The following is a 26,150-nucleotide window of genomic DNA, read 5'->3' on the forward strand; positions in this document are numbered from 1 at the left end:
CATACTTGTGACCAGGCATAAGCATTTGTGACATGGGAAAAGTTAGACTCCTTTATTTTCACAGCTGGTTTTTTTCATCATTTTTAAATTGGCTGTTGTAATTGTAGTTCATGCGGTTAGCCTGGTTGTGGGATAGTGCTGTGGGCTTAGTGGAAATGCAGAGTTCTTGAAACACTTACACAGAAGCCCGAAACTTTTTCTGATCTTTAGGAAGAACTACAGCGTCCTAATTCCTTATCTGAAACCCTTGGGGCCAGATGTTCCCAATTTTTTACCATGTTGCCTCCCTTGGGGGCAGTAGCCCCTAATTTTTTTATTATGAAAATTTTCAAACATTCCAAAAGTAGGGAGAACAGTAAAATGAAATCCCATGTATCCATCATCTAGCTTCAGTAGTTACCATTTTGCTGATTTTTTTCATCTTTCCTCTCCTCTCCTTAACAAATTTTTTTGAGTATTTTAAAGCAAATCACATATATCATGTCATTTCACTAAAAATCTTTCAGTATACATCTCTAACTGATAAGAATTTTTGGTTTTTATATAACCACCATGCAATTATACCAAACAGAATAATTAGAAATTCCTCAATGTCATCTAAAGCCTAGTCCCTTTTTAGGTTTCCTCAACTATCTAAAAAATGTTTAAGGTTGGATTTTCAGACCAGGATCCAACAGTGTCCACATATTGTATTTTGTTGTTATGTCTTTCTGATTCTCTCTCTTTTTTTAATGCCATCAGTTTGTTGGAGAAACCAGGTCATTTGTCCTGTAGAATATTCTATATTCTAGATTTATCTGATTTCTTCCTCATTGTATCAGTTAACTTGTTCCTTTGTCTCGTGTATGTCCTATAAATTGGTAGTTAAATCGAGAGACATGATTGTATTCAGTTTTAGGGTTTTAGACAAGAATGCTTCGTAGTTGATGTTGTATAGTTCCTTTTGTACCACATCAGGAAGCCCATAATGTCTTATTGTTGCGCGTTTAGTGGTACTAAGATGAATAAGTGGGTTGAGGTGGTGGCAACTCCTTTCCTAATAGTTTTAGTATCTATGGATGACTGTTGCCTTGATCTAGTGTTTCATTAGGGGTTGCAAAATGATGACTTTTCTGATTCTTTCATTTCTTCGTGTATTAGCTGGAATTCTTTAGTAAAGAACTATTCTTTCTCAACAATTTGGTTATCCTGAAATGCATTTTTACTGGAAAGACAAGTTAAATGTTTGATTCTTTCCTTTTATTTCTCAATTTTCAGAACAATGAGTTGGTATCTTAGCAAATCCAGTGGTGACTGATTAATTTTATTTTTTGGGAGTATCTGTATGAACTCATGAATTTTTATATGGTTGATCTATTTAAATCACTTGCAGTTACTATTTATTCTTATGTCCAAATTGCTCCATCCTTGGCCAGTGGGAGCCCCTTCAAGTTGGTTTCTGTATCTTTTTGATATCACCCCATCAGTCTTTGATGCTTTCCTTGTTTTCTGGCACAAGATGTTTTCCAGACTTGGAACCAGTTATTTCTCTAAGGAGCCTGGTTCCTTTTAGGAAAATAGTGTTTAGAAATAATCTGGGCATTAGAGAGCATTCTGTAATTAAACACATTAACATTTCTGCAATTAAACACGTGAATATTCATTCACACTAAGTGGGAAAAATAGATTATAAATAACGTCACATCAGTTCAAGTCAGGTTTTGTCCCCGAATGTTTTACCAGAAGTCTTAATTCTTTTAGAGTCTTTTTGAAATTATAATTACAAATAAGAGATTATGGAGCTATAGTGCATTTGTTTGCATGTACAGAAATAAGAGAATAAGTATTTTGTGGACTGTAGAAATGAAAAATCTGTTTTGTCTTAAAAGAGAAATAGCTGATTTCTTGGTAAATGGTGGACTGTGTATAATAGATACGTAGCTTAACTAATGCCTCTCATTGCTTTAGGTGTTTCTAGTTATAAATACCAGTGACAGATGTGTAAATATGTATTTTCATGAGTAGCACACATTTACTTTGGTAAAAAACATTTCTTTTGATTAAGTAAAAATATTTAAGATAACTTGGCACATAATAAGTTCTTAATAATTGTTAGTTTCCTTTTTCTGTTTTTATTTTGGTTGCTCATTTAGACCAGGGTGTCTCAACGTCAGCATTATTGACATTTTGGACTGGACGGTTCTTTATTTGGGGAGGGTTGTCCTGTGTACTGTAGGATGTTTAACAGCATTCCTGACCTCTACGCACTACATGCTAGTGGCACCCCACCAGTTGTGGCAATTAAAACTGTCTCCTGGGCTGGCCCTGTGGCCGAGTGGTTAAGTTCGCGCGCTCTGCTGCAGGCGGCCCAGTGTTTCGTTGGTTCGAATCCTGGGCGCGGACATGGCACTGCTCATTGAGCCACCCTGGGGTGGCGTCCCACATGCCACAGCTAGAACGACCCACAACGGAGAATATACAGCTATGTACCAGGGGGCTTTGGGGAGAAAAAGGAAAAAATAATAAAATCTTTAAAAAAAAACAAAAAAACTGTCTCCTGACATTACCAGATGTCTTCTGGGGAGGTAGGGGGGCAAAATCGCCCTCAGTTGAGAACCACTGATTTGGACTGATCAGATAAATTTTTTGATCGTAGAAATTAATCTATCTGACTAGTGAGATAGAAAGGAAATTGTGTGTATGGAGATCAGGCTGTATTCAAAAAGAAATGTTACCAGCCCTTTATAAGTCACCTGTTACTAATTTACACATATATCCAGTATGTGTAGTATTTCTATAGTTATAGCTCATCTTTCTCTCCTTTTGTTGGGGAGATTGTTTCTTCTCTTGATTTGATTTTTAAAAGAACTGTTCCCTTAATATGTAGATTAGTGTTAATATTCTTTGAAATGCCATATAAATTTATTTCATTATATTAGCTTACCTAGAAAATGAGAAATCTGAGTGAGAAGTTGACTTTAAGTGGTTAATAGCGAGCTAATATTTTGTTATAAACTATGCTTTACTTGCCACTAGATGGACCCATTCTCATAATGAACTGAGGAAAACTGAAAAACACGTTATTTTTTTTTTTTTAATATTGAAGACATATCAGACTAAGCTTGTAGAATACTTAAGTAATGGAATTTCTTTTTACATCAAATACATAATCTTCCAAACTTTTCTGTAGATTTGTTTTGATGAAAGTTTTTGTAAGTTAACCCTTATCTTACTTTAAAAATCCAGTCATCTGTTAGTGTTTTGAAGTATAACATAACAATAAAACTAAAACTGCATGTATTTGCATAACAAAGGGTATTAAAAGAGCAATGGTAGTTTCTTAAGTTATATATCATCACATGACTTACTTACTTATTTGGCAATTATTCTTACATTTCCTAGTCATAAGAATATTTAGTTAATCTTTCTAGAGTAAAGATTAGATGCAAAAACAGTAGTGGTTTAGATGAGAAACATATCTGAAGTTAGAATATTTGTTGCTGAAATTGGTCTGAAATATGAAGTAGGAAATTTACATGTTGGGTTAAGATACACGTTGAATAAAAAGTCTGTTTACAGCTGACATCTTTGTGTAACTTTTTTGAGGCCCCCTTTCTTTTTTTCAGTTTTTCTTTTTTTCCTTTTTCTCCCCAAAGTCCCCCAGTACATAGTTGTATATTTTACTTGTGGATCCTTCTAGTTGTGGCATGTGAGATGCTGCCTCAGCATGGCCTGACGAGTGGTGCCATGTCTGTGCCCAGGATCTGAACCGGTGTAACCCTGGGCTGCTGCAGTGGAGCGTGGGAACTTAACCACTTGGCCACGGGGTCAGGCCCTGAGGCCCCCTTTCTTACAAAACAATGGAGATGATAGAATTTACAGATTCATGATTATAGCCATTTATTTTTAAGGGATGTCTTTTTCTGTTGAAGGCTGATCTCTTCCCTTCAGAAACTTCACTTCCATTACATCCTTGTTCTTTGTTATTGTCAAGCTCTGATTTAACCAGGTCCATCTCAGCCTGTAAACATATCTGAGCCTCTCATTTTAAACGATACCACCCCCCCAAGAAACCTCCACACACCTTTCTTTCTGTTTTGTATTTCCCCTTCCCCTTTCCAGCTGACTTTCTGAAAGATCAATTCTTGAATCCATTTATTCCTGTTCACTTCATTGCAATCTGGAGTCCTCCCTCTGGACTCTTAATCAAATAGTGGCTTTCAGTTCTAATCATCATGTGACATTTAAACAATTGAGCACTCACCCTGAAACTTCCTCTTTTCTAGGTGAATCTGACCCCATGACAGTTCATTCTTAACCTTTGTTTATGGTCCTCCTCCTCATTTATTCTTGAAAGTTTGTTTTCCTCAGATTTCTTCCTTAATTTTCTTCTCTTATTTTACATACCCATTCTCAGAGATCTTATCCACACCGCAGACCCCTTCCATGGCTGACTATACTGATTATTCTTGAATCGACAACTCCAATCAGACCTCTCTGTGAAGCTTCTTACGGTTATTTCCAAATACTTGTAAGTCCCGTAACGGCTTTAAACGTATCCACTATACTCATTGCTTTGCACGTAAGGCTGATGTAAACTCCTGTACTTCCTAACCTAGTAAATGGTACCACTGCCCAATCAGTCACCCAAGTCAGAAACAAAGACTCTGTTTACATCCTTTCTCTCAATACCGACAGTCATTTGCCCCTCAGATTGCAGATTCTACCTGAAATATTTCTTGAGTCTGCCTTTCCTGGCTATCCCCGTCATCATGACCCTTGTTACTCAGATCCGGATCTCACAAATAAATTACTGAGATGGCTTCCTTACTGGTTTTCTTGCTTTCATTGTTCCTCCCTCTTTATCTTCTGTTGAGCTGCCACTGGAGTGGATTTTCTAAAACCTGATAATTTTGTTGCCATGCTTAAAATTCTTGAATCTGTCTCCATTGTGTTTATAATCTCTTTAGTATAGTGCACATGGTTTCTTCAGGATTCTGACCCTTTTACTGTCTCCACCTGCTTTTGGCGTTACTTTCTTGTACCTCATACTCTAGCCTCTCTGATTCATTTATCGTTTTCTGCGTGTGCTGTTTTGATTCATATATTTCTGTTTGCACAAATTGCTCCTATAGTCTGCTGTTCTTTTGTATTCTTGTTTATTGAGCGTTGTTCATTGACTAAGGTTTTTATTCTAAATATTAATGAGCATTTTACTTACTATGAATGTAGAAATGGGTGGTTTGGCTCAATTGGTAGTAGCTAAGATACTGTTTTTCAAAGGTTTTTTTAAGTAGCAAAAACCCTTTTTGGAAAGAAATCTTTATTACAGAAATGAGCTGGAAACGATATTTTATTGGTATACTTTTTAAAATGTATCAAATTTATGACATTTTCAATAAAGTTAATTGCTGAAAACAAGGCCATATTGATGAACATTAATATTTGAAATATGTTATTAATGCTGCTTGCAGACTTGTACCAGTATCTCACTTTAACATCTAGTTTTTTTAAGAAAACACATTATTGTGGTATAATTTATATATAATAAATTGCATTCATTTAAAGATTATAATTTGGTGCGTTTTGACAGATGTAGACACTCATGAAGTCGCAGTCAAATTCAGAACATTTGCGTCTTATACCCCTTTGTGTCCATCTTCTCTTCAACCCGTAGTTGTAGATTAGACGATCACTTTCAACTTTCTGTCACTATAGATTAGTTTGCATTTTCTAGAATTTTTTTAATTGAAATATCATTGTGTAAATTTAAGGTGCACAACAGGTTAATTTGATACATTTACACATTGTAATATGATTGCCACTGTAGTGATAATTAACACATTCTATCATGTTACATAGCTATCCTTTCTTTTTAGCGGTTGGAATAATTAAGTTCTAGTTTCTTAGCAAGTTTGATTATAATACAGTGTTGTTGTCTGTAGTTACTATACTGTACATTAGATCCCTAGGTCTTATTTACTACTACTCATTGCAAGTTGGTGTACCCTTAAAACATCTGACCTATACCTTACTCCCTGTCCCCTCGTAAGCACCATTTTACTATGTTTTTACAAGTTTGGCTTTTTTAGATTCTGTATATAAATGATAGCATAGAGTACTTGTCTTTCACTGTCTGACTTATCTCACTTAGCATAATGTGGTCAAGGTCCATCTGTGTTGTTGCAAATGGCAGGATGTCCTTTCTCATGGCTGAGTAATATTTCATTTTGTGTGTGTCTGTGTGTGTCTGTCTGCGTGCGTGCGAATATGCACACACATATATGTCACATCTTCTTTATCCATTCATTGGTGGGCACTTAGGTTGTTTCTGTATCTTGGCTGTTGTGAATAATGCTGCAGTAAACATGGGAGTGCATTTATTTCTTAGATATCCTGTTTTCATTTCCTTTGGGTATATACTGAGAAGTGGAATTGCTGGATCATATGGTAGATCTATTTTTCACTTTCTGAGGAATCTCCATAATGTTTTTCATGGTGGTTGAACCAATTTACATTCACACAAGCAGCATACAAGAGTTCCCTTTGTTCCACATCCTTGCCAACATTTATCTCTTGTCATCTTGACGATTGCCATTCTGATAGCTGTGGGGTGATATCTCATTGTGGTTTTGATTTGCATTTCCCTGATGATTAGTGATGCTGAGCTTCTTTTCATATACTTGTTGGCTGTTTGGATGTCTTTGGAAAAATGTCTCTTCAGATCCTCTGCCCCTTTTTTAATCAGATTGGTTGTTTTTTTTTATTCAGTTGTATGAGTTCTTTATATATTTTGGATATTAGCGACTTATCTGATATATGGTTTGCAAGAATTTTCTCCCATTCTGTAGGTTGTCTTTTCATTTTTTAAATTGTTTCTTTTGCTGGGCAGAAGCTTTTAAGTTTGATATAGTCCCATTTGTTGATTTTTGCTTTGGTTGTTTGTGCTTTTGGTGTCATATCCAAAAAATCGTTGCTAAGACCAGTGTCAAGTAGCTTCTTCTCTATGTTTTTTTGTAGGAGTTTTATGGTATTGGGTCATATGTGTAAGTCTTGGATCCATTTCGAGTTAATTTTTTGAGTGGTGTAGCCTAAGGATCCAGTTTCATTGTTCTGCATGTGTTTATTCCAGTTTTCCCAGCACCATTTGTTGAAGAGACTGTCCATTCCCCATTGAGTATTCTTGGCTCCCTTGTCGAATATTAGTTGACTGTATATGAGTGGGTTTAATTCTGGGCTCTCTCTTTGGTTCCATTAGCCTATGTGTCTATTATTATGCCAGTACCATACTATTTTTATTGCCATAGCTTTGTAGTGTAGCTTGAAATCAGGAAGTGTGATACCTCCAGCTTTGTTTCTTTTCCTCAAGGTTGCTTTGGCTATTTGGGATCTTTTTTTTTTCCCATACAAATTTTTGCATTTTCTAGAATTTTATGTAATTGAAATTATATATATGTACTTTTTTGTTTTCTGGCTTCTTTCGCACAGCATAAGGGTTTTGAAGTCAAACTTGTTGCATCTATCAGTGATTTGTTCCTTTTTATGGCTGAGTAGTGTTCATTGCATGGATATACCACATATTGTTTATCCCTTCACCTGATGATTAACATTGGGGATGTTTGCAGTTTTTGCCCATTATGGATAAAGTTGCTGAGCACTTTTGTCTTTTTGTTGCAGTGGACATTCGTCTTTATGTATAAGTCTTTGATGCACTTATATTTCTATTTTCCTTGGATAAATAACTAGGATTAGAATGTCTGGGTCATTGGATACAGGTGTATGTTTAACCTTTAAGAAACTGCCAAACTGTTTTCCAATTGACTGTGCCATTTTACATTTCCACCAGCATGTATGAGGGTTCCAGTTTCTCTACATCCTCACCTACATTTTGTATGGCCAGTCTTTTCGATCTTAGTTATTCTAATTAGTGTGTAGTGGGATCACATTGTGGTTTTAATTTGCATTTTCGTGATAATTAGTGATGTTCACCATCTTTTCATGAGCATATGTTCTTTTGTAGTGTTGATTCAAATCTTTTACCTAGTTTTTTAAAAATTGGGTTGTTTGTCTTATTGAGTTGTAAGAATTCCTTATATATTCTGGATACAAGTCCTTTGTCAGATATATGTATTGTGAATATTTTCTCTGGGTGGTGTTTTTCTTTTCTTAGTGGCATCTTTCAAAAAGCAAACATTTACTATTTTGAAGTAGTCCAATTTATCAGTAGTTCCTTTTATTTCATGTTTTATCTAAGAAATCCTTTCCTACACTAAAGTTGCAGAGATTTTCTTTTGTATTTTCTTGTAGAAGTTTTATAATTCTAACTTTTAGTTTATTTCTGTATTTGATTTTGGTTGCATTCTATCAGGATGTCTTATATACACAGGGAAGAGTAGTTTGTAAAAGGTAGCATTAAAAAGAAAGATACAATCTTAAATGTCAGGGTATCCTTCCATTAAGCAGAGATAAAAGGAAAAGCTTCATTTTAAGATTCATAGAGTGTGAGTTAACCTGGCAGTGATGTTGTTGTGTTAGTAATGTCCGCCAAGCTGTTTTTATTACTTTATCAAAGTAGTTGAAATGATCTAAAAATGCAGTCATTTTTGGAATTTATGAAGCTCATTTGCATCTTTTCAGAATATAGAGGTAGGACCACACTGATCTTGAATTTGTGCTGAAAAAAGGTTTAAGAAAAGTAAATTTTTTTTTCTCAGCAGGTTTTTCTTCTAAAAGTTTATTTTGAGAAATTGTAAGCTAATGTCAAGATACAGTAGGTTGGTTTCTAGAGAACTTTAAAGTAGTTTTATTTTTATTGTACTGTATATCCATCAGTTAGGCTATTATTTTCTATATCTACTAGATATAGAAAATAGGACACATAAGTGTCCTGTGTGTGTGTGTGTGTGTGTGTGTGTGTGTATGTGTGTGTCTCCTTTAGAGCTGTGTGTTTGTTGAAAATACCTCCTTAAGATGTTTGGAATCTTTTTGTTTTAGGAGAAATCTTTGGATCTTTAGAGACAATTTGTAACCAATAAATCAATATAAATTACATTTAAACTTCTAGCTAGTGCTATAAATTACGTTCTAAGCAACTTAAACTGACAAGTTATTAATAGTTATGAGAGGGCCAAGTGTTTTAAATGTAGTTATTTTATAAAGTGATTGAAATGTTTTGATTGCAGGTTGGAATTTTAAAGTAAAATGTGACCTCTAAAGTGATTTATTAATTTTAAACCAAAGCTACTTTATTTTCTAGGTGTTCATTGTACCCATGGTTTCAATCGCACTGGTTTCCTCATATGTGCCTTTTTGGTGGAGAAAATGGATTGGAGGTATTTGTTTCTTGTTATAATGGAAGAAGACGTATTTAGTAATTGATAAAGCATTTTATTAATTTTTTTAGTTTTAGCATTTTATATTGCCAAATTTTTGGTGAAGTCATGATTAATATAATTAGAAGTGGTTTTCATTTAAGATTTGGTTAACTTTTAGAGTATCATTCATTACCTGATGTTTTGTACTAGGTAGCCCTTTGGTTGAGTGCTATGGATCCCATGTACTATGTATTTTCCAGACTTTTCACGTCTTACAGAATTATCAGAGATAAGTTCTCCCAGTATTTCGTGTTTGTCTTCACCTTTGGAAGTTACTGTTGTTTTTGTTGTTGTTTTCATTTTTAGTAGTACTTGTTTTATAGCTGTTGAGTACTATGAAAAACCTATAATGCTATGAGGAGGAGGTATTTTTGGAACAGAATTACTCTGTTTAAACCAATCAACATGTCTTTATTGGGCACCCATTGTTTGTGAAGTACCTTTTTAGATCCTGAGAGTTGAGAACCTTAGTTACCTGAAATTCTTGAGAGAATGGGATATTACTAACTGATTTCCTCATTTGCTGACGGAGGGTCATTATCTTTGTTTACAAAGCCTTTCATACAGTAGGTCCTTTTCTGAATATAATCAGCTGAAGTCCACATCCGATTGTATATTTCCTGTTCACATGTCCTCAGTGGTTCTCTACTGCATGCACCTCTTGCTCTGCCTTTCTGGCCTTTCATTGCTCTACACAATGACCCCAGATTCCTATGTCACACTCACCCTGTGCTTAGCCTCTCTCTGATGAGCTATGCTCTTATTGCCTGGTCTTTTGAAAACTCCTAAAAAACCGGCATGCTTTTACTTTTATTCATATAGCTATTCACATTTCTTTAACTGGTGTTTTTCCCTTAGAGTCAGACCTCAACCTTTAAGGCTTTATTTAAATTCTTCTTCACAGACTCTACCCAGGTCTTTTCTGTTCATTCATTGCAATTTACCTCTAGAGTTTAGGAATTATCAATGTGCCTTGTATTAAAGCTGTTCCAGAATGAATTTGTCCCTTAGTAGATGGACTGCTTTCAGAGTGGGGACTGTGATTTGTCCATTTTATAAACCTTTATTATACTTTGTTTGGTGCCTTAAATATAATGTGAGTTTTGATAGATCTGCATAAATGGAGAGTAGTGAGGAAATTGCGTGGTGTTTGTTTCCATAGTATTGAAGCAGCAGTTGCTACTTTCGCTCAAGCCAGACCACCAGGAATTTATAAGGGTGATTATTTGAAAGAACTTTTTCGTCGCTATGGTGATATAGAGGAAGCACCACCCCCACCTCTATTGCCAGATTGGTGTTTTGAGGATGATGAAGATGAAGATGAGGATGAGGATGGAAAAAAGGAATCAGAACCCGGGTCAAGTGCCTCCTTTGGCAAAAGGAGAAAAGAGCGGTTAAAACTGGTAATGTTTAAAATATTATTATAGTCTTTACCTTTTTCTTCTGCAGGCTTATTGAGATTTATAAAAATGGAATATTGACTATGTTTGCTTAGCTAGATTTGCAAGGTTATTTCATTCTGGCTATTTCTAAAGATTCTTGATAGCCATGCGTGTTTGCCTTTTCTACAAGAAAAGTTTCAGTTATGTAAATTCATCCTGTTTTGGTTTCTTAGTTAAAGCAAAGGACTGTTAGATTGAGAATTTACTATTTCTTTGCAAAATACTTTGAAATTCCAGCTAAATATCTAGTGAAAATTTTTACTAATGCTTTTCAAAATTGTAATATAGTTAAAATAACTCTACGTATAAATTCAGCTCCTTTCCGTGGGTGGTATTTTCATATTTTCTGTAAAGTTGAACTCAGAAGACTCTTACTTCTATGGCCAACTCCCATTAATCTAGAAATAAAAGGCCTAACAAAAAACATTAGGAGTTATCCCCTTTTCTTGGGGGGATAGGAGAGAGGTTGAGAAGAAAAGTACTGCTTGTACTTAAACATACACGAGTATATGGTGTAGGCCAAAGGGGAAAGTTAGGGAAGATGTGGAGATAATTAAGTGTTAATGAAGATAATAATTGAGGTGTGTGGGATATCATGGTTGAGTAGTAAACACCAGAGCTCATTTATTAGTAGGCAGTGATTTACAGGCAAGGAAGAAAATGCCTTGTTTTATATAAATCATATAATACAGTTATTTTGGGCATTTAAAACAAAGCCTTGTTTGAGAAACATCATTTTAATGTATATTTACACATTTCAAATTTCAAGACTCTAAGGCCACTGAAAAGTATAAATTGCTTTGAAACACAGAAATAATTTAAAAAAATAACATTTTTCTTTTAGTCTAACTCATTATTTCCTGGATTTAGATATCTGAAATTACTGCAATCGTATACCTAGAAAAATAAGAATCATGTTCTAAAGAAAGTCTAATATCATAACGTATAAACATGTACCCTCTTATGATGCCATTTTTCTTTTTTCTGAGGAAGATTGCCCTGAGCTAACATCTGTGCCAATCTTCCTCTATTTTGTATGTAGGTCACTGCTTTAGCATGGCCGCCCATGAGTGGTGTAGGTCTGCGGGCCGCAGAAGCAGAGCGTGCCGAAATTAACCACTCGACCATGGGCTGGCTCCTTATGATACCGTTTTTGTAAGGAATTCAGCTATACTTTTTAAGAGTAACATTAATCATGAGGATGTGCTTAATGTTTTTTGAATTACGATATAGTATTTGAATGTGTGAAAGAGTTTAAAACAAATAGTTACTATTTTGCAAAATGGGGTAAAGTTTGCAGGGTTCTTTTGCCACCAGAAGGGGTCTTAAAAATGACATTTATTTTATAATGTCAAGTTCCATTAAATCTCTGTAAGTTGCAAATGAGCTCCAGCAGCATTAAGAGAAAAATAGCCAAGATGGGCATGTTTCTTTAGGGAAAGTAAATGACATTTAAAATAAAATCTCAGGGGCTGGCCCAGTGGTGTAGTGGTTAAGTTTGTGTGCTCTGCTTTGGTGGCTCAGGATTCGCAGATTTGGATCCCAGATGCGGGTCTACCCACTGGTCATCAAACCATGCTGTGGCAGCGTCCTACATACAAAATAGGGGAAGATTGGCACAGATGTTAGCTCAGTGACAATCTTCCTCAAGCAAAAAGAGGAAGATTGGTATCAGATATTAGCTCAGGGCCAATCTTCCTCACCAAAAAGAAAAAGAAAAACAAAAACTCAAACTTCATTTCTGCTGTTTTGTTTTGTCAGTTACTAAGAGGAGTGTTTTAAAAATTCCCCACTATGACCATAGATTTACCTGTTTCACCTTGTTGTTCTGTCAGGTTTTGCTTTATATATTCTGAGGTGATATTATTTGGTTTATGCAAATATGTGTGTAAAAGATTATTTTATCTTCACAATGTCTTAACTTTTAGCATTGTAAAATGTCAGATGTTAGCATGATTGCACATGTGTTTTTTGGATTTTGTTTGTATGGAATATCTGTTTTCTATCCTTTTACTTTCAACCTTTACCCTGTATTTCAGGTAGTCTCTTATAAGCGTCAGGTTGTTGGGTTTTGTTTATCCAGTCAACAGTTTTTGCCTTATTGGAGTATTTAGTCCATGTACATTTATTTTACGGATTTAATTAGATTTAAACTTATTGTCCTGCTATTTTTTTGGTTTGTCCCACTGTGGTATGTTCCTTTTTATCTTGTTTCTTACCTTCTTTGTGCTGAATTGTTTTTATTATTCTATTGCTGCAACCATTGCTTATTACGCATTCCTTTACTGTTCCTTTAGTGGTTACCCAAGGTTTCCATATACAACTATTACTTTTAAAAGTCTGGTATATATTAGTACTTTTGCCTCTTTTTAGACAATGCAAGAATCTTAGAACCTCTGATTCCAGTTATCACTTCCTGCCCTTTTGGTATTGTGTATTTTAATTCTCTATATATTTTAAACCCCATAAGACATCATCATCATATTGCTATTATTTTATACAGTTAATATTCATTAGATATACCCACATATTTATCCTTTCTGGTACTCTTCTTCATTCTTTTATGTATTTTTATGGTTCCACTTGGACAGTTTTCCTTCTAACTGAAGAGCTCTCTTTAGTATTTTCCTTAATCTGGGTCTGCTGTGACACATTCTCTCAGTATTTATGTGAAAATGTCTTTGCCATCATTTTGAACTATATTTGTTCTGGGTATAGAATTCTGGGTTGGCACTTTGAAGATGTCATTTCATTGTGCATTTCTATGGAGAAGTTGCTTCTTTGAAGGTAATTTCTTTTTGTTTTTTATTTTCAACAGTTTTACTATGATGTTTCTACTTGTGTTTTTTTTTGTATTTATCCTGCTTCCTGTTTATAGTGATTCTTGAATCTATAGTTGAATTTTTTTATTATTAGTTTTAGACACTTCTTGGACATTATCTCTTCAAATATTGCTTCAGATTCATTCTCTCTTCTCCTTCTGAGAGTTACCCCATAGCCTTTTAAAAAAATTTTTCTCTTATATTCTTTTCTGTATTTCCCATCCTTTTGTTTAATTTTTCAGTCTCGATATTTTCTTCTGACCAACCTTCCAGTTCACTAATTCCCTCTTTAGCTTTGTCTAAACTGCTGTTAAATTCATCCATTGAGTGCTTAATCTCAGTTTAGTTTCATTTCTGGAATTTCCATTTGAGTTTTAAAGTAATTTTCAGTTCTTTACTAGAATTCTTCATCTTGTCATTTAGGTTTTTGAATTGATTAATTCCAGTTATTTTAAAGCTTATGTCAGATAACTCTACCATGTGGATCTCCTCTGGATCTTTTGTTAGTGTTTCTTCTCGTGTCCTTTTGATTTCTAGTCCATTATACCAGGGTGTTACTTTTGCTAGGCATTATGTATGAAAAATTTTGGAAATAATTTGAGACTGTCTATCCTGTTATCTTCCTTCATAGATTTACTTTTGTGCTTACATAGGATTAGGAGTAGAATGTCTCAACTCAGTCAAGGATTGAACTGTTTAGAAGCTAGGCTTTAGTTTTGGGAGGCTGGTCTGGTTTTGGTTCACCCTAATTCCTAGAGTATAGCCCTTTGTGGATCCTAACTAAAAGCCTGGAAAATTAAACAGGACCCCTCCTCCTTGGTGACCTGGAACTCAAGTTTTTGTTTCTCATTCCTGTGTTATTGTTGAAACCTGTGTTCATCTTCTTAGCCTCTCAGCTGCCATTTTTGAAGCAGTGCCTGTAGAGGAAAATCCTAGAGGAGAAGAGCTTTGCCAGATGTCTAGCTCACCTCTCTGGTCTTCCCTTCTTTCTCAGTTCTTGGTCCTTAAAGTCCATACTGCCTTTCTAATTCTCCAATGTCTTCAAATAGGTGCTTTTAACATTTTGTCTAGCTTTTTCTCATGGCTGCACAATTGCTCTAAATAAACTAGTCTGCCATTGCCAAAAGCAGAAAGTTTCCCTTATCCGTTTTTGGAGAAAGCAGTAAGGTTTGATATCTAACTGACAATGAGATGGTGATTTTCAAGAATATTTTTGCTTGTACTTCCAAAGGCAGAGTTATAAAAAAATTTCTAAAACCTTATGAAGCATTTTGGTAGTGTTTTCCTTTTTTAAAATCATAATTAGTAAATACTAAAATTGTTAAATATATTTTTTATTTATAAAAGTAATATACTTACATTAAAGAAAGTTTGAAAACTAGAGAAACAAGTTATAATCCTTCAGCTTTCACCCTACCACTGGCATTTTTGTCATTTTAGAGTTTTCCCCATTTACTTATCTGTCTGTCTATCTGTTTAATTTAAAATTGTACACAAATGACATAAAGATCACTTTTCCATGTAAAATAAAAATACAAAGAATCTAGAAGTATGGTGAGTAAAAAGTGAAGGTATCTCTTCACTCCCACTCCAACTGCTCTCTACTTTTTGGTTATTCTTCTAGAATTAATTTTTCTGTGTATTTGCATATGTATATTCAGTTTTGGCCTTACAACCCGCCCCCCAACATAAATGCATTTTTCTGCAGCTTTTTTTTTTTCAAGTTGGATATCTTTTGTTAGTATATATATAACTACTTCATTATTTTTAGCTAACACCAGAAGAAACAGTTTATAAAAAGCAAACAGAACATTTCTTTAGAGTATGAGAGAGGATATTAATCCATAAAATAATGGCAGACTATTGTGAAAAAGAACCAGTTAGAGACCTTGGAAATGATAATAGTAAAAAAACGCAACACAGTAGATGGGTTGGATAGCAGAGTGAAGTTTGCTGTAGAGGAAATTATCAAGCTGGAAGATCCAGCTAAGAAATTCTTCCCAGATGCAGCACGAAAGGACAAAGAAATAGGAAAAGTGCTTGATAGTTGTGTAGTGACTTACGTGAATGATTTAACAGTATCATATGTCACAGAGGGGACAAATACAGTAAGGATAGAAAGTGTTCATCTGAGGATTATTTTCTGTGGAGCAGTAGGGCCAGGTCAGACTAGTCATTTTAAGAAGTTAATGGACATGAGATAATGGAGACAGAGTTGTGTTAGGGGTCCTCAGTACCACCTTCACTTTTGGAGATTTGCTGGAAGGACTTAGTGTATAGTTGTACTCACAGGTAAGATTTATTACTGTGGTGTACTAAGGATATACAGCTAGCTCATAAGGGGAGAAGACAAATGGAGTCTGGAGGAGTCCATATGCAGGCTTCTTTATGCTCTCTCCTTCCCGTGAGGGGTTATACAGAGCTCACTCTTCCCACAGCAATGAAAATGCTGCAAACATGTGTGATGTTTCTGCCTAGGGAAGCACATTAGTGTCTCAGTGCCCAAGGTTTTTACTGATGACAGGTCCTGTAGGCAGCCTCTGCCTACCAAAATTCCAGAATCCCTGAAAGAAAGCATTTGTTCAGCATAAACTGTATTGTGTGAACAATAGTTTAGGCATGGTGAACCACCCTTGTCAGTTGACTGAGAACACTCAGAGTCATGTTCCCAGATGCCATCCGGAGCCAACCTTGCAAACAGTCCTATTATGTTAACTCTACCTCACGCTGTTACAGACTCTTCATTCAAGTTGTTTGGTTATGATCAAAAGGGAGAGAAAGGCGATTGCTTGATGCACACATAGTCAGAAAAGGCTTTTTAGTATGGAATAAACTCAAGCATATTTGTTACTTGTGGATAAGGAACTAGTGAGGTTAATGACGTTGAAAATAAAGGTTGGGGAATAAATGATAGAGCAATCTCTGAGGAGGTGGAATGCAGTTTTAAGAGCAGATGGCGAACTAGGTCTTCAACGAGAGGAGGACAGTCTCATTCTTAGCGCGAAGATTGTGATTTTTCCTCAGTTAATTTCAGCTGTTTATGTGTGGAGTGGAGAAGACTAATGGTAGGTTGATACAAGGTCGGGTATATTTATTATGGGTGTGATGGAAGGACAAGAGGGTAAAGAGTACTGAGGTAAACAGGTGTAGAATAGCTGAAGTAATCAGCCATAGGATCTAGGCTGAATAGGCAGTCAGAGGAGGATGAGGGGCTGAGAGACTGTGAAAAGGGAGGAAGGAAGGGATTGTTAGTCTTGGTGATATTGAACAGTGAGCATGGCGAGAGTTAAAGGAGCTAAGCTGTTTAGTGAAAGAAGTCAAAGAGCGGCATGTTGGCTTTAGAATGTTGTGGGTACTCAGTCAGTGTGGGTTGAATTGATGAGTGAAAGGTAGAGCAGTATGGATGGAATAGCATGTCCGTGGAGCTGTTTGTTCAAGGGAAGCAAAGATGAGGGTCATTGAAAATGAAATTACTAAGCCGTAAAGCCTAGATTGTTTGATGGGTCAAAATACCTCATAGGACATTGATGTTACCAATATAATGATAGGATTAGCACAGTGAGAAATACTGACTACTTTTGATGAATATGGGGAAATGACTGGAGGTCAGTACACAGAGGAGAGTGTGTTTTATTAGTTTAGACTCTCCGGTTGTAAGTAACAGAAACTAACTCAAACTAGCTTAAATAGTAAGAAGAATGAGTAAATAGGTAGAACTCAAGCCCAGGAATATAGCCAGAGATCAGGAAGGGAATGGAGCCTGGACCTGGAAAGCTATCCAGAACCTAGTTTCTGCTCTTTGTTCTTGTTTTCTCATCTTTGCTTTTCTCTCCTTTTTATGTCTGTCTCTCTCCTTTTGTGTCATACTTCTCACTGCCTCTAACTCTCAAGATTGGCTCTTTCTGATTCCTCGTTGACTTGGGAGATTATAACTGTCCTATATCTTCTAAGTTTACATGTTATAATTTTAGCCACATGCAGAGACTCTCTGAATGCCAATTCCAATATACCAGAAGTGAGAACCTGATGGTTCACCCATGCTCCCATCAACTTTGGCTGGAGTGGAATGTTATCTTGTAATGTCGTGTAGCATGGCTGTTAGGGTCTCATCTTTGTGGATGGGGAGGGCAGCTCTTAAAGAGAGCTGTTGTGCCACCAACCACAGTGGATGTCTATCTTACCACAGCTGACTGATATAGCCGAGCGGAGTTAGTCTAAATGGAAGAAGAGCTTTTGGAAGAGGCCAAGAAAGCAATGAGGATATAGGAGAATGGTTTACACTACCTGCTTGAGACTTGGGCAATGGGAGAATGAGTAACTTTGACTTAAGAGAGAAGTGGTCTTGATGGAAAGCTGGCTTTTCTTTAAGACAGAGGGTACAGGGTGTTCATAAAAGAGGTTATAGGGAAAGTTATTTATGAAAAAGAGATTCCAGGTTTACATTGAAACTCTCTGGGAAGGTGACTAGTGATAAGATGAACCAAGAAGAACGGACTCCAAAGCAGTGAGGACAAGACCATCAGAGAGGAAAGGTGACTGGAGAGTTGAATTTTCGGTGATGTCAATGGTATGGTTGACAGGGATGAGAAGTATAGGTGTAACTAATTGGCAGATTCACAGTTGGAAAGCTTTATTTTCGTTTTATTTCAGTCTGAGATTGAAGATAGGTAACAGAGGCAATCCAAGAGTGATTCTTTGTAGCTTACATCAATTTACGCAGTGAACTTATTTTGGTTCGAGGCTTTATTTTTGTCAGAGTTCCCCTTTCTTGACTCTTCTATTGCTATGACTATGATTTGAAGTAGTAGTGGACTCCTTGTAGTGAATTCTGGTAGTTCTCTTTGGCTTTATAACAGTGGTACATATACTGTACTTGGCCCTCACATTCCCAAGACATCTTCTTTGTTCATCTTTTGAGCACATGCTATTATTGAGTTGGAAGAGTATGACTTACAGGTGTATTGCTTGCTCCTTTGAATTGATGTCTGGGATCATCTCTTTGAATAAAACTGTTAATGTATTTCCTTCATTACTAAAATGTCCTTATGACACATTACGTACATACTTGCTTACTCTCTTTACACACACACACACACACACACAAAACACGCATCTGTCTCTCACACATATAAATTGCCCCCCATCTTCTGTAATAATTTCCTCAATTTCCCTCTAATGGATCACTCATTCCTTTTGTCCTGTTTGTGGTAGCCATGTAAATTTCCATTTTAATATTGGCCGACTCTGTTTATGAAATACACTTCTTTCTTCTTAAGCATACATTATCTTCTTTTCACTTTTGTTTTTTCTTTATTCCCACAAACTGAAATGGTAATCTGTTAAAAAGTGAAAATAAATGTCAGTGACTTCAAAACTCAATTGGACTGTGTTTGAAAATAGTTCCAGACTTAAGACATTGCTGTTTATATTTAGAATTAGTGATCTTTCTTGGAATTACTACATAATTTTGAATAATATAAAATGATATTTTTGTCAGAAGAAATTTGTAATGATAGTAAGTAGCAAATTAAGTTATCCTAAAGTTACTAAATATTTTTGTGTATAAAGTGCATCATGCTTACCGTTTTTATTGGACTTATTCCTCCTTTTCTTTTTACTTAATTATTGCAGAAGAAAATAGAGGAAGCTAAAAAAAGTAAAAAAGAAATCGATGCATTGTAGGAAAGATTAAGGAAGAAGAAAAATAAAGGGCTGACATTTACTAGATAGCTGGAGTTATCTTTTATAAACAAACTATAGTTGTTAAGTCCGTTCTGAAACTCAATATTTATTTGTTCTGTTAAATTAAAAATTATTTGCCTTGTTCAGCTGCATAGACATTAAAATATTTCTGTGGTAGTATTGTGGGAAAGCACTTGGTTCAATGTTGATCGTATTTCCTGTGTTTTAGTCCTTTTTATTATTTGCTAAAAAAAGAAGTAATGTTTTTAGGATTAATTTATGCTAATTTGACCTTTGCTCATCAGAAATTATCATTGATTTCTTAACTTTGCTTGGGAAATTTATGTTCAAATTGAAGCCAGATACTTTCTTCATGTAAAACCTAAAAAAAATCCTTTGCTGTTAGTACCTTCATAATAAAGATGCTGAATATTGAACTTGCTGAGTGCTTTCTCTTTTTAATTGACATATACAAGATATAATTTTATAAGGATATTGAAGTTATCTGTGTATTTCAGTAATTAAATATGTTAAAAACATCTTACCCACCTGGCTAAACTTTCCTTTGAAAGTATTCTTTCTCTAGTTATTATATTTAAATATAATATACCAGAAATGATTCTAAAACAAAAATTTCGTTGGCTAATAAAGAGAGGTGATGGCAACAACAAAAAACGGTGATGGCATAACAGGAGAGGAATGGTACTCTTTGATCCTTTGGCTCGTGAAATCCCTAAGTATGCTTATTTAAGGAGGACAAAGTAGGAGGACATGTAAAAAAAGAATAAAAAGTGATTCAGAGTTAGGAGCAAGAACTAGGACTAGTGTCGACTCAGGGCTCTTCTAGATTTGACAGGGACGTATGTGGACTGAATATTGTGTTCTTTTGTTTTCTTCCCAAGTGGCTTGAGTTGCCAAATCTTTGCCAGAAGGTTGATCATTACAGCTTGTAGACCATATTTTTTATTCTCTGATTACATTAACAGCCAGAGTTGATTTTTAGATTTTTCTTGAGGCTGATTCCAGTCTTCGTATGGGTCTGAAAGTAACTGTAGCATGAATCTAGACTATTTGTTTAGTCTTTAAAATTTCCAGGAGTGTTCTTTATTTATTCGACATATAAATTCTCCATCTGCTTCACTTCTATCTGCTATTTTAAAAATATACTTTCTACGAAATACAATAAGACACTTTATGTAGTTCTGAGTTAAAGAATTTAGATTAAGAATTCAATGATGAGTAATCTTTAGTTTTTGTGTTGATACATCCAATGACTCCAGCTTAGCTGCTTTGTGTGCTATTATACTCTTCTAGTTTACAAAGGTTTGTATAGTGGGTGTTTATCCCCTTAAAATCAATACTTCATCACTGACACAACTCTGTTCTCTCTACTCAAATGAGAATCACATATGAATGGTCTACTATAAACCTGGGTTCAAATTCTGTTTCTACCACTTGAATAAATTACATACAGTCTTTATGCCTCATTTACTTATTCGTGAAATAAATGTAATACAGTCTACCTTGCAGAGTTGTCATAAGGATTAGAGAAAATGTTTGTAAAATGCCAGATACTCTATCTCTTTAGCTCTGAGTAAATGGTAGATAAGTTATTATTACCTTTCCGTTTACTGAGCAGTGCCCATAGAGTGCTTTGACAAGATGATATGGACACTGGGCTATATATGTACGTTGAAAATCATATGCTGGATTAAGGCAAACTAGTGCGCAATCCCAGGGGAGTTTATAGAACCTCCTGGAGTGGACCATTTCTGTTTCATATATTTGCTCGGATTTGTGAAACTAAATTAATGTATCTTTCAGTCTGGTCTTTGTTAATGGATTTGAACTCTAATAAAATATTTTCCTTTTCCTTTTATTTTAAGGGTGCTATTTTCTTGGAAGGTGTAACTGTGAAAGGTGTAACTCAAGTAACAACTCAACCAAAGTTAGGAGAGGTACAGCAGAAGTGTCATCAGTTCTGTGGCTGGGAAGGGTAATAAACGTTTTAAAGTTTTAAAAAAAATTTATTCTTACTCTGCAGCACTTACCGTTACTGCAAACGTTGACACATCTTCTTTGCTCCTTGAAGTTTGTATGTTTACATAGAATGCTTAAGAAGATGTCAAGCAAGAGTTCATCAGATTTTTCTCAAGACAAGCAGTGCAATAGCTAGCCAGTTGAGTCAAAATTAGATGACTTACATATCTTCCTAAAGGAACAGAAAGTTATTCTTGTCACTGTCTAGTATTTGTTTTGTGGCTTTGATTCTACTGCTGCTGATTAAAGTTTGGATTGGCCTTATTTTTTAAGGGAGCAGAGGTGAAAGTTGAATGTATCTCATTTTACAGTTTTTCTGTAATCAGAAACCTGGGAGAATCAGCTTGAAGTATGTTCTGCCCCCTACTGTGACTTGAAGATAGTTATCAGACATTTCATGGGAGAGGACTCAGGAGAGAGTTCATTGCTCTTATCTCTCGCTCCCTGGTCTTGGTCTTTGGTCATTTCTGTTGATCATTGCTATCTGTGGCAGAAAATTGGAATATAGCTGGAACATGATGAAACAGGATTATTAATTGTTAAAAATTCCTATTATAAAGAACTTTTGACTAGTACATACAGATCAATCAGCTAGAAATAATTTTAACTAAAAGATGAAAATGATGATGAAGTAACATTGATTTTAGTGTTGTGCTAAACCCTTGCCAGTGTACTTTAATTTTAACCTACATTTCTCCTGTTTTGTCACTTCTGGGCATCTTTTAAGCAGAAATTTGCCAATCCTGCAGAGTCATGCCAAATTGGCAGTGTCATGTTGGAGGAATATGGGGTCTAGAATAATGTAAGACAATTAAGGCAAGATTTAATCTTCTTCCTGAAGTAAAAGACTTGTAAACATGCCTGCTTTACTATTTTGATCATGTATATTAATATTAAAAAATTAGCTCAATGGTAATAGTATAGTAGTGGCAATTAGAACCTTGTCACCTTTCATTCTAAAATGTCTAGAAAATGATAACCTTTTGTTAGCATTCTTGTGAATGCTGATACTATTCCAATTGACATTAATCTCATGATAGGGAGAACATTGTGATAAATGTGTGATTCATGTGAGATTGGTTTAAGATGTATTGCTTTGTATGGATACCAGCCTTAATAGTAATAAAATGTTCTTCTTTAAGGTCTGGATTCCCTGGAGCACAGCCTGTTTCCATGGACAAGCAAAATATTAAACTTTTGGAGCAGAAGCCATATAAAGTAAGCTGGAAAGCAGATGGTACTCGGTAAGTTAGACTTCTAAAAAAGTTATACAAATAACCCTAATGCTTGAAGAATATTGCTTTGTTGTTAGAGAAGGTTTGCATTCTTGGGAGTGTGAATTTCTGACTTGAATAGCAAAATAAACGTTTCATATATTGTGTAGTTTTTGTTTTGCCAGGATTCTTAGCTGTGTAATACAGTTATGTTTCTCTCTGCTGAATTTTTGGTTTCAGAATTCTGTTAGTTTGACGTAAAACGATACTAAATTTAAGTTTGAAAGTGTTTTCTCCTGCTAATATTGTGCTTTTTGGTATGTCTGCTGCCCACCGCCTTGACTTTAATGGCTGTTGGGCACTTCTAAAATTAACAGATGTGTTGTCAGTTTATAACCTAAAAATTACCAACTCTCCCTTATTCATTCTGTGTTATTCCTTTAAATAGTTTTTCTCTCAATTGTTCCTAATACTTTTTGTAATTTTATATAGTCTTAAGGTTGTTGTATTCTTAAAACAAAGCTTAGCTTCAAATTTTGTCCTCCTCAGTTTTTAATACTTATTATTATAAATTTTATGCTTCCTCAATAAAATTTAACTTTGTCTCTTTTCCAATCCATATTTTTTATGGTTTTACTATTTATCGATGTTGTAGTAGTTGAAATAATTATTTCAATAGATATTAATATAGAAGTCAACTTTTTCATAATACAATGTTTTAGAATAATTAGGAGTATATATGCATTTTAAGTTTTTTTCCAGCTTTATTGAGATATAATTGATGTATAACATTGTATAAGTTTAAGATGTACAGCTTATTGATTTGATATACATATATATTCCAAAATGATTACCGCTGTAGTGTTAGCTAACAGTTGTATCATCACATTATTGCCATCTCTTTTTTGTCATGAGAACATTTAAGATCTACTCTCGTAACCACTTTGAAGTATATAATACAGTATTATTAACTATAATCATCATATTTTACTTTACATCCCCAGAACTTATTTGTGTTACAACTGGAAGGTTATACCCTTTGATGAGCATCTCGTTTCCCTTACCCTTTAGCCCCTGGTAACCACCATTCTACTCTTTGTTTTTATGAGTTCAGATTTTTAGATTCTATATATAAGTGATATCATACAGTATTTGTGTTTCTCTATCTGACTTATTTCACTTGGCATAATGCCATCAAGGTCCATCCGTGTTGTTGCAAATGGCAGGATTTCCTTTTTTCTCGTGGTTGAATAATATTCCATTGTGTATATATATGCCACATCTTCTTTATCTCTTCATCTGTTAATGGACACCTAGGTTGTTTCCATATTTTAGCTGTTGTGAATAATGCTGCAATGACCATAGGAATGGAAATATCTCTTCAAGATCTTGTTTTCATATTTTAGTTTTTAAATGTTATTTTGAAGATGATTTAGATTGCATTTAGTTTTTATGAGCACTATTTGAATGTCAGAGTAACAGTTAGACTTTTGTGTCATGCTGTCCTCATCTACATTTAACTTACGGTTGCCTTAAAAGATGCATATGGAGACATGGAGTGGGGCACATACAACTTGATTGCAATATTAGGTGAATGTGATGATATTATTTCAACATGATATGCTTTCTAGTAATGTATTATATTTGATTTTTATTATTTGGGAATATATCAAAATATTTTCTTTCATTTCATTTGTCTTTCTCAGTTGGAAACAATAATTTCCCATCGACTGAGTATTTTCTAGCTTTTGTGGGGATTTTATAGGTGAGACAGATTCAGTAAATGAAGTTCAGAAAATAACATAAACAAAAAGAAGAGAATAAAGAGTAATTTTATCGGTTAAGAGATCACCACCACCATCATTATGGTATTGACCATATTCTCTTGGTTACATATTATTTGGTTGTGTATTATTATTTTTGATATTAATTCTTGATATAGTGAATATAAATAGTTAAATAACAAGTATGTTTTACATATATATGCTCATTTGTTTATATTATTTTGAATTTACTTCAAAATTGAACTAGCTTTTTTTTTTCAAAGATTGGCACCTGAGCTAACATCTGTTGCCCATCTTCTTTGTTTTTCTTCTTCTTCTCCCCAAATCCCCCCAGTACATAGTTGTATATTCTAGCTGCAGGTCCCTCTGGTTGTGCTATGTGAGATGCCGCCTCAGCATGGCCTGATGAGCGGTGCCATGTCCACGCACAGAATCCAAACTGGTGAAAACCTGGGCCGCCAAAGTGGAGTGTGCAAACTTAACTGCTTGGCCACAGGGCTGGCCCCTGAACTAGTTTTAAAAACTAAATATTAATACATGTTAAAAAAATTCATACATTATAGAGAGATAAAATGAAAAAGTGAAGTTTACTTTGTGTGCTTCCAGGAGTGTTCATCCTATAAGGATGAATCTACAAAGATGGGATGCAGTTACAGATTCACATATAGGTAATTTGGATGGTTTGCCCCTTCCATGCTGTCCACCCCGTGGATATGTGTTTTTGAAGGATAAATAAAAGTTAGCCTCACTGCTTATTTTCAGAATGTTAAAATTGTATTTAACCTTTTTTATTAGAATAAGTTCAGAATCGGTCTATTAAATTGGTAGTAAGGGTTAGCAGAAGTTAAGTTGTCATTGAGACATATATTTTTAAGAGATACGTGACAGTGTCTTAACAGATGGTTTATTACCTACCTCTTTGAGTGGAGAATAAGTAAAAAGGGTGAGGAGCAAGGTGCCTGTCTCTATGCAAGATAGTTTTCAATGGTGCCTTGTATTTAGTAATTTTGTTCTTGTAGTTATTGTTCTTACAGAAGGGAAGCTCTTTGGCTCAAATTGTGAAATAAAAGTTTTCTGTTGTGTTTCTGAGTGACTTTCTGTAATCTTGTACACTCTTCATATTTTTCCTGGAGGTTTGAGTTGGGATACTTCCATTTTGTTATTCTCCAAATTGTTCTTAAAAATTCTACTTGTAGCATTTAAAAGAAAACTTATTAAAACATGTAGCTTCTTTCAAAATTATTATTATTATTATTATTTTTTTTTTTTTTAAAGATTTTATTTTTTCCTTTTTCTCCCTAAAGCCCCCCGGTACATAGTTGTGTATTCTTCGTTGTGGTTTCCTCTAGCTGTGGCATGTGGGACGCTGCCTCAGCGTGGTCTGATGAGCAGTGCCATGTCCGCGCCCAGGATTCAAACCGACGAAACACTGGGCCGCCTTCAGCGGAGCGCGCGAACTTAACCACTCGGCCACGGGGCCAGCCCCTCAAAATTATTTATATAAGATCTTTGTTTGATAGTTGTTCTAGTGTCCAACTAATACTTACAGTGAGAAACCACTTTAGGCATTTCAAACAGGGTTTTAAATGGACCCCCTCCATAGGGAAATTACTGCGTCAAAGTAGGGCTTTTGTTATTTATTGCTTCATTATTAGAGAAACTGAACCAATTCATTGTTCCAAAAGCAGATGTGTACTTTTCCCACATGGCTTGCAACATTATTACTTTATTTATTTATTTTTAGTCAGCTTAATTGAGTTATAATTTATGTACAGTGTAAAGTTCATTGAGTTTTGACAGGTGTATATATCCA

At 35.0% G+C, this 26,150-nt stretch overlaps 1 protein-coding gene across 1 annotated transcript in view; it reads left to right on the top strand.

Moving 5' to 3' along the window:
* The window catches only part of RNGTT (RNA guanylyltransferase and 5'-phosphatase), a 273,705-nt gene that overhangs the window by 18,451 nt on the left and 229,104 nt on the right, over window positions 1-26,150 (top strand). The window contains exons 5-8 of the mRNA XM_046676924.1: window positions 9,236-9,311; window positions 10,516-10,756; window positions 21,186-21,295; window positions 22,482-22,583. Of these exons, the coding sequence (XP_046532880.1) occupies window positions 9,236-9,311; window positions 10,516-10,756; window positions 21,186-21,295; window positions 22,482-22,583 (529 nt within the window). The remainder of the gene's footprint in view (window positions 1-9,235; window positions 9,312-10,515; window positions 10,757-21,185; window positions 21,296-22,481; window positions 22,584-26,150) is intronic.

Source organism: Equus quagga, chromosome 11, assembly GCF_021613505.1.
Source record: "Equus quagga isolate Etosha38 chromosome 11, UCLA_HA_Equagga_1.0, whole genome shotgun sequence".
Classification (NCBI taxonomy): Eukaryota; Metazoa; Chordata; class Mammalia; order Perissodactyla; family Equidae; genus Equus; species Equus quagga.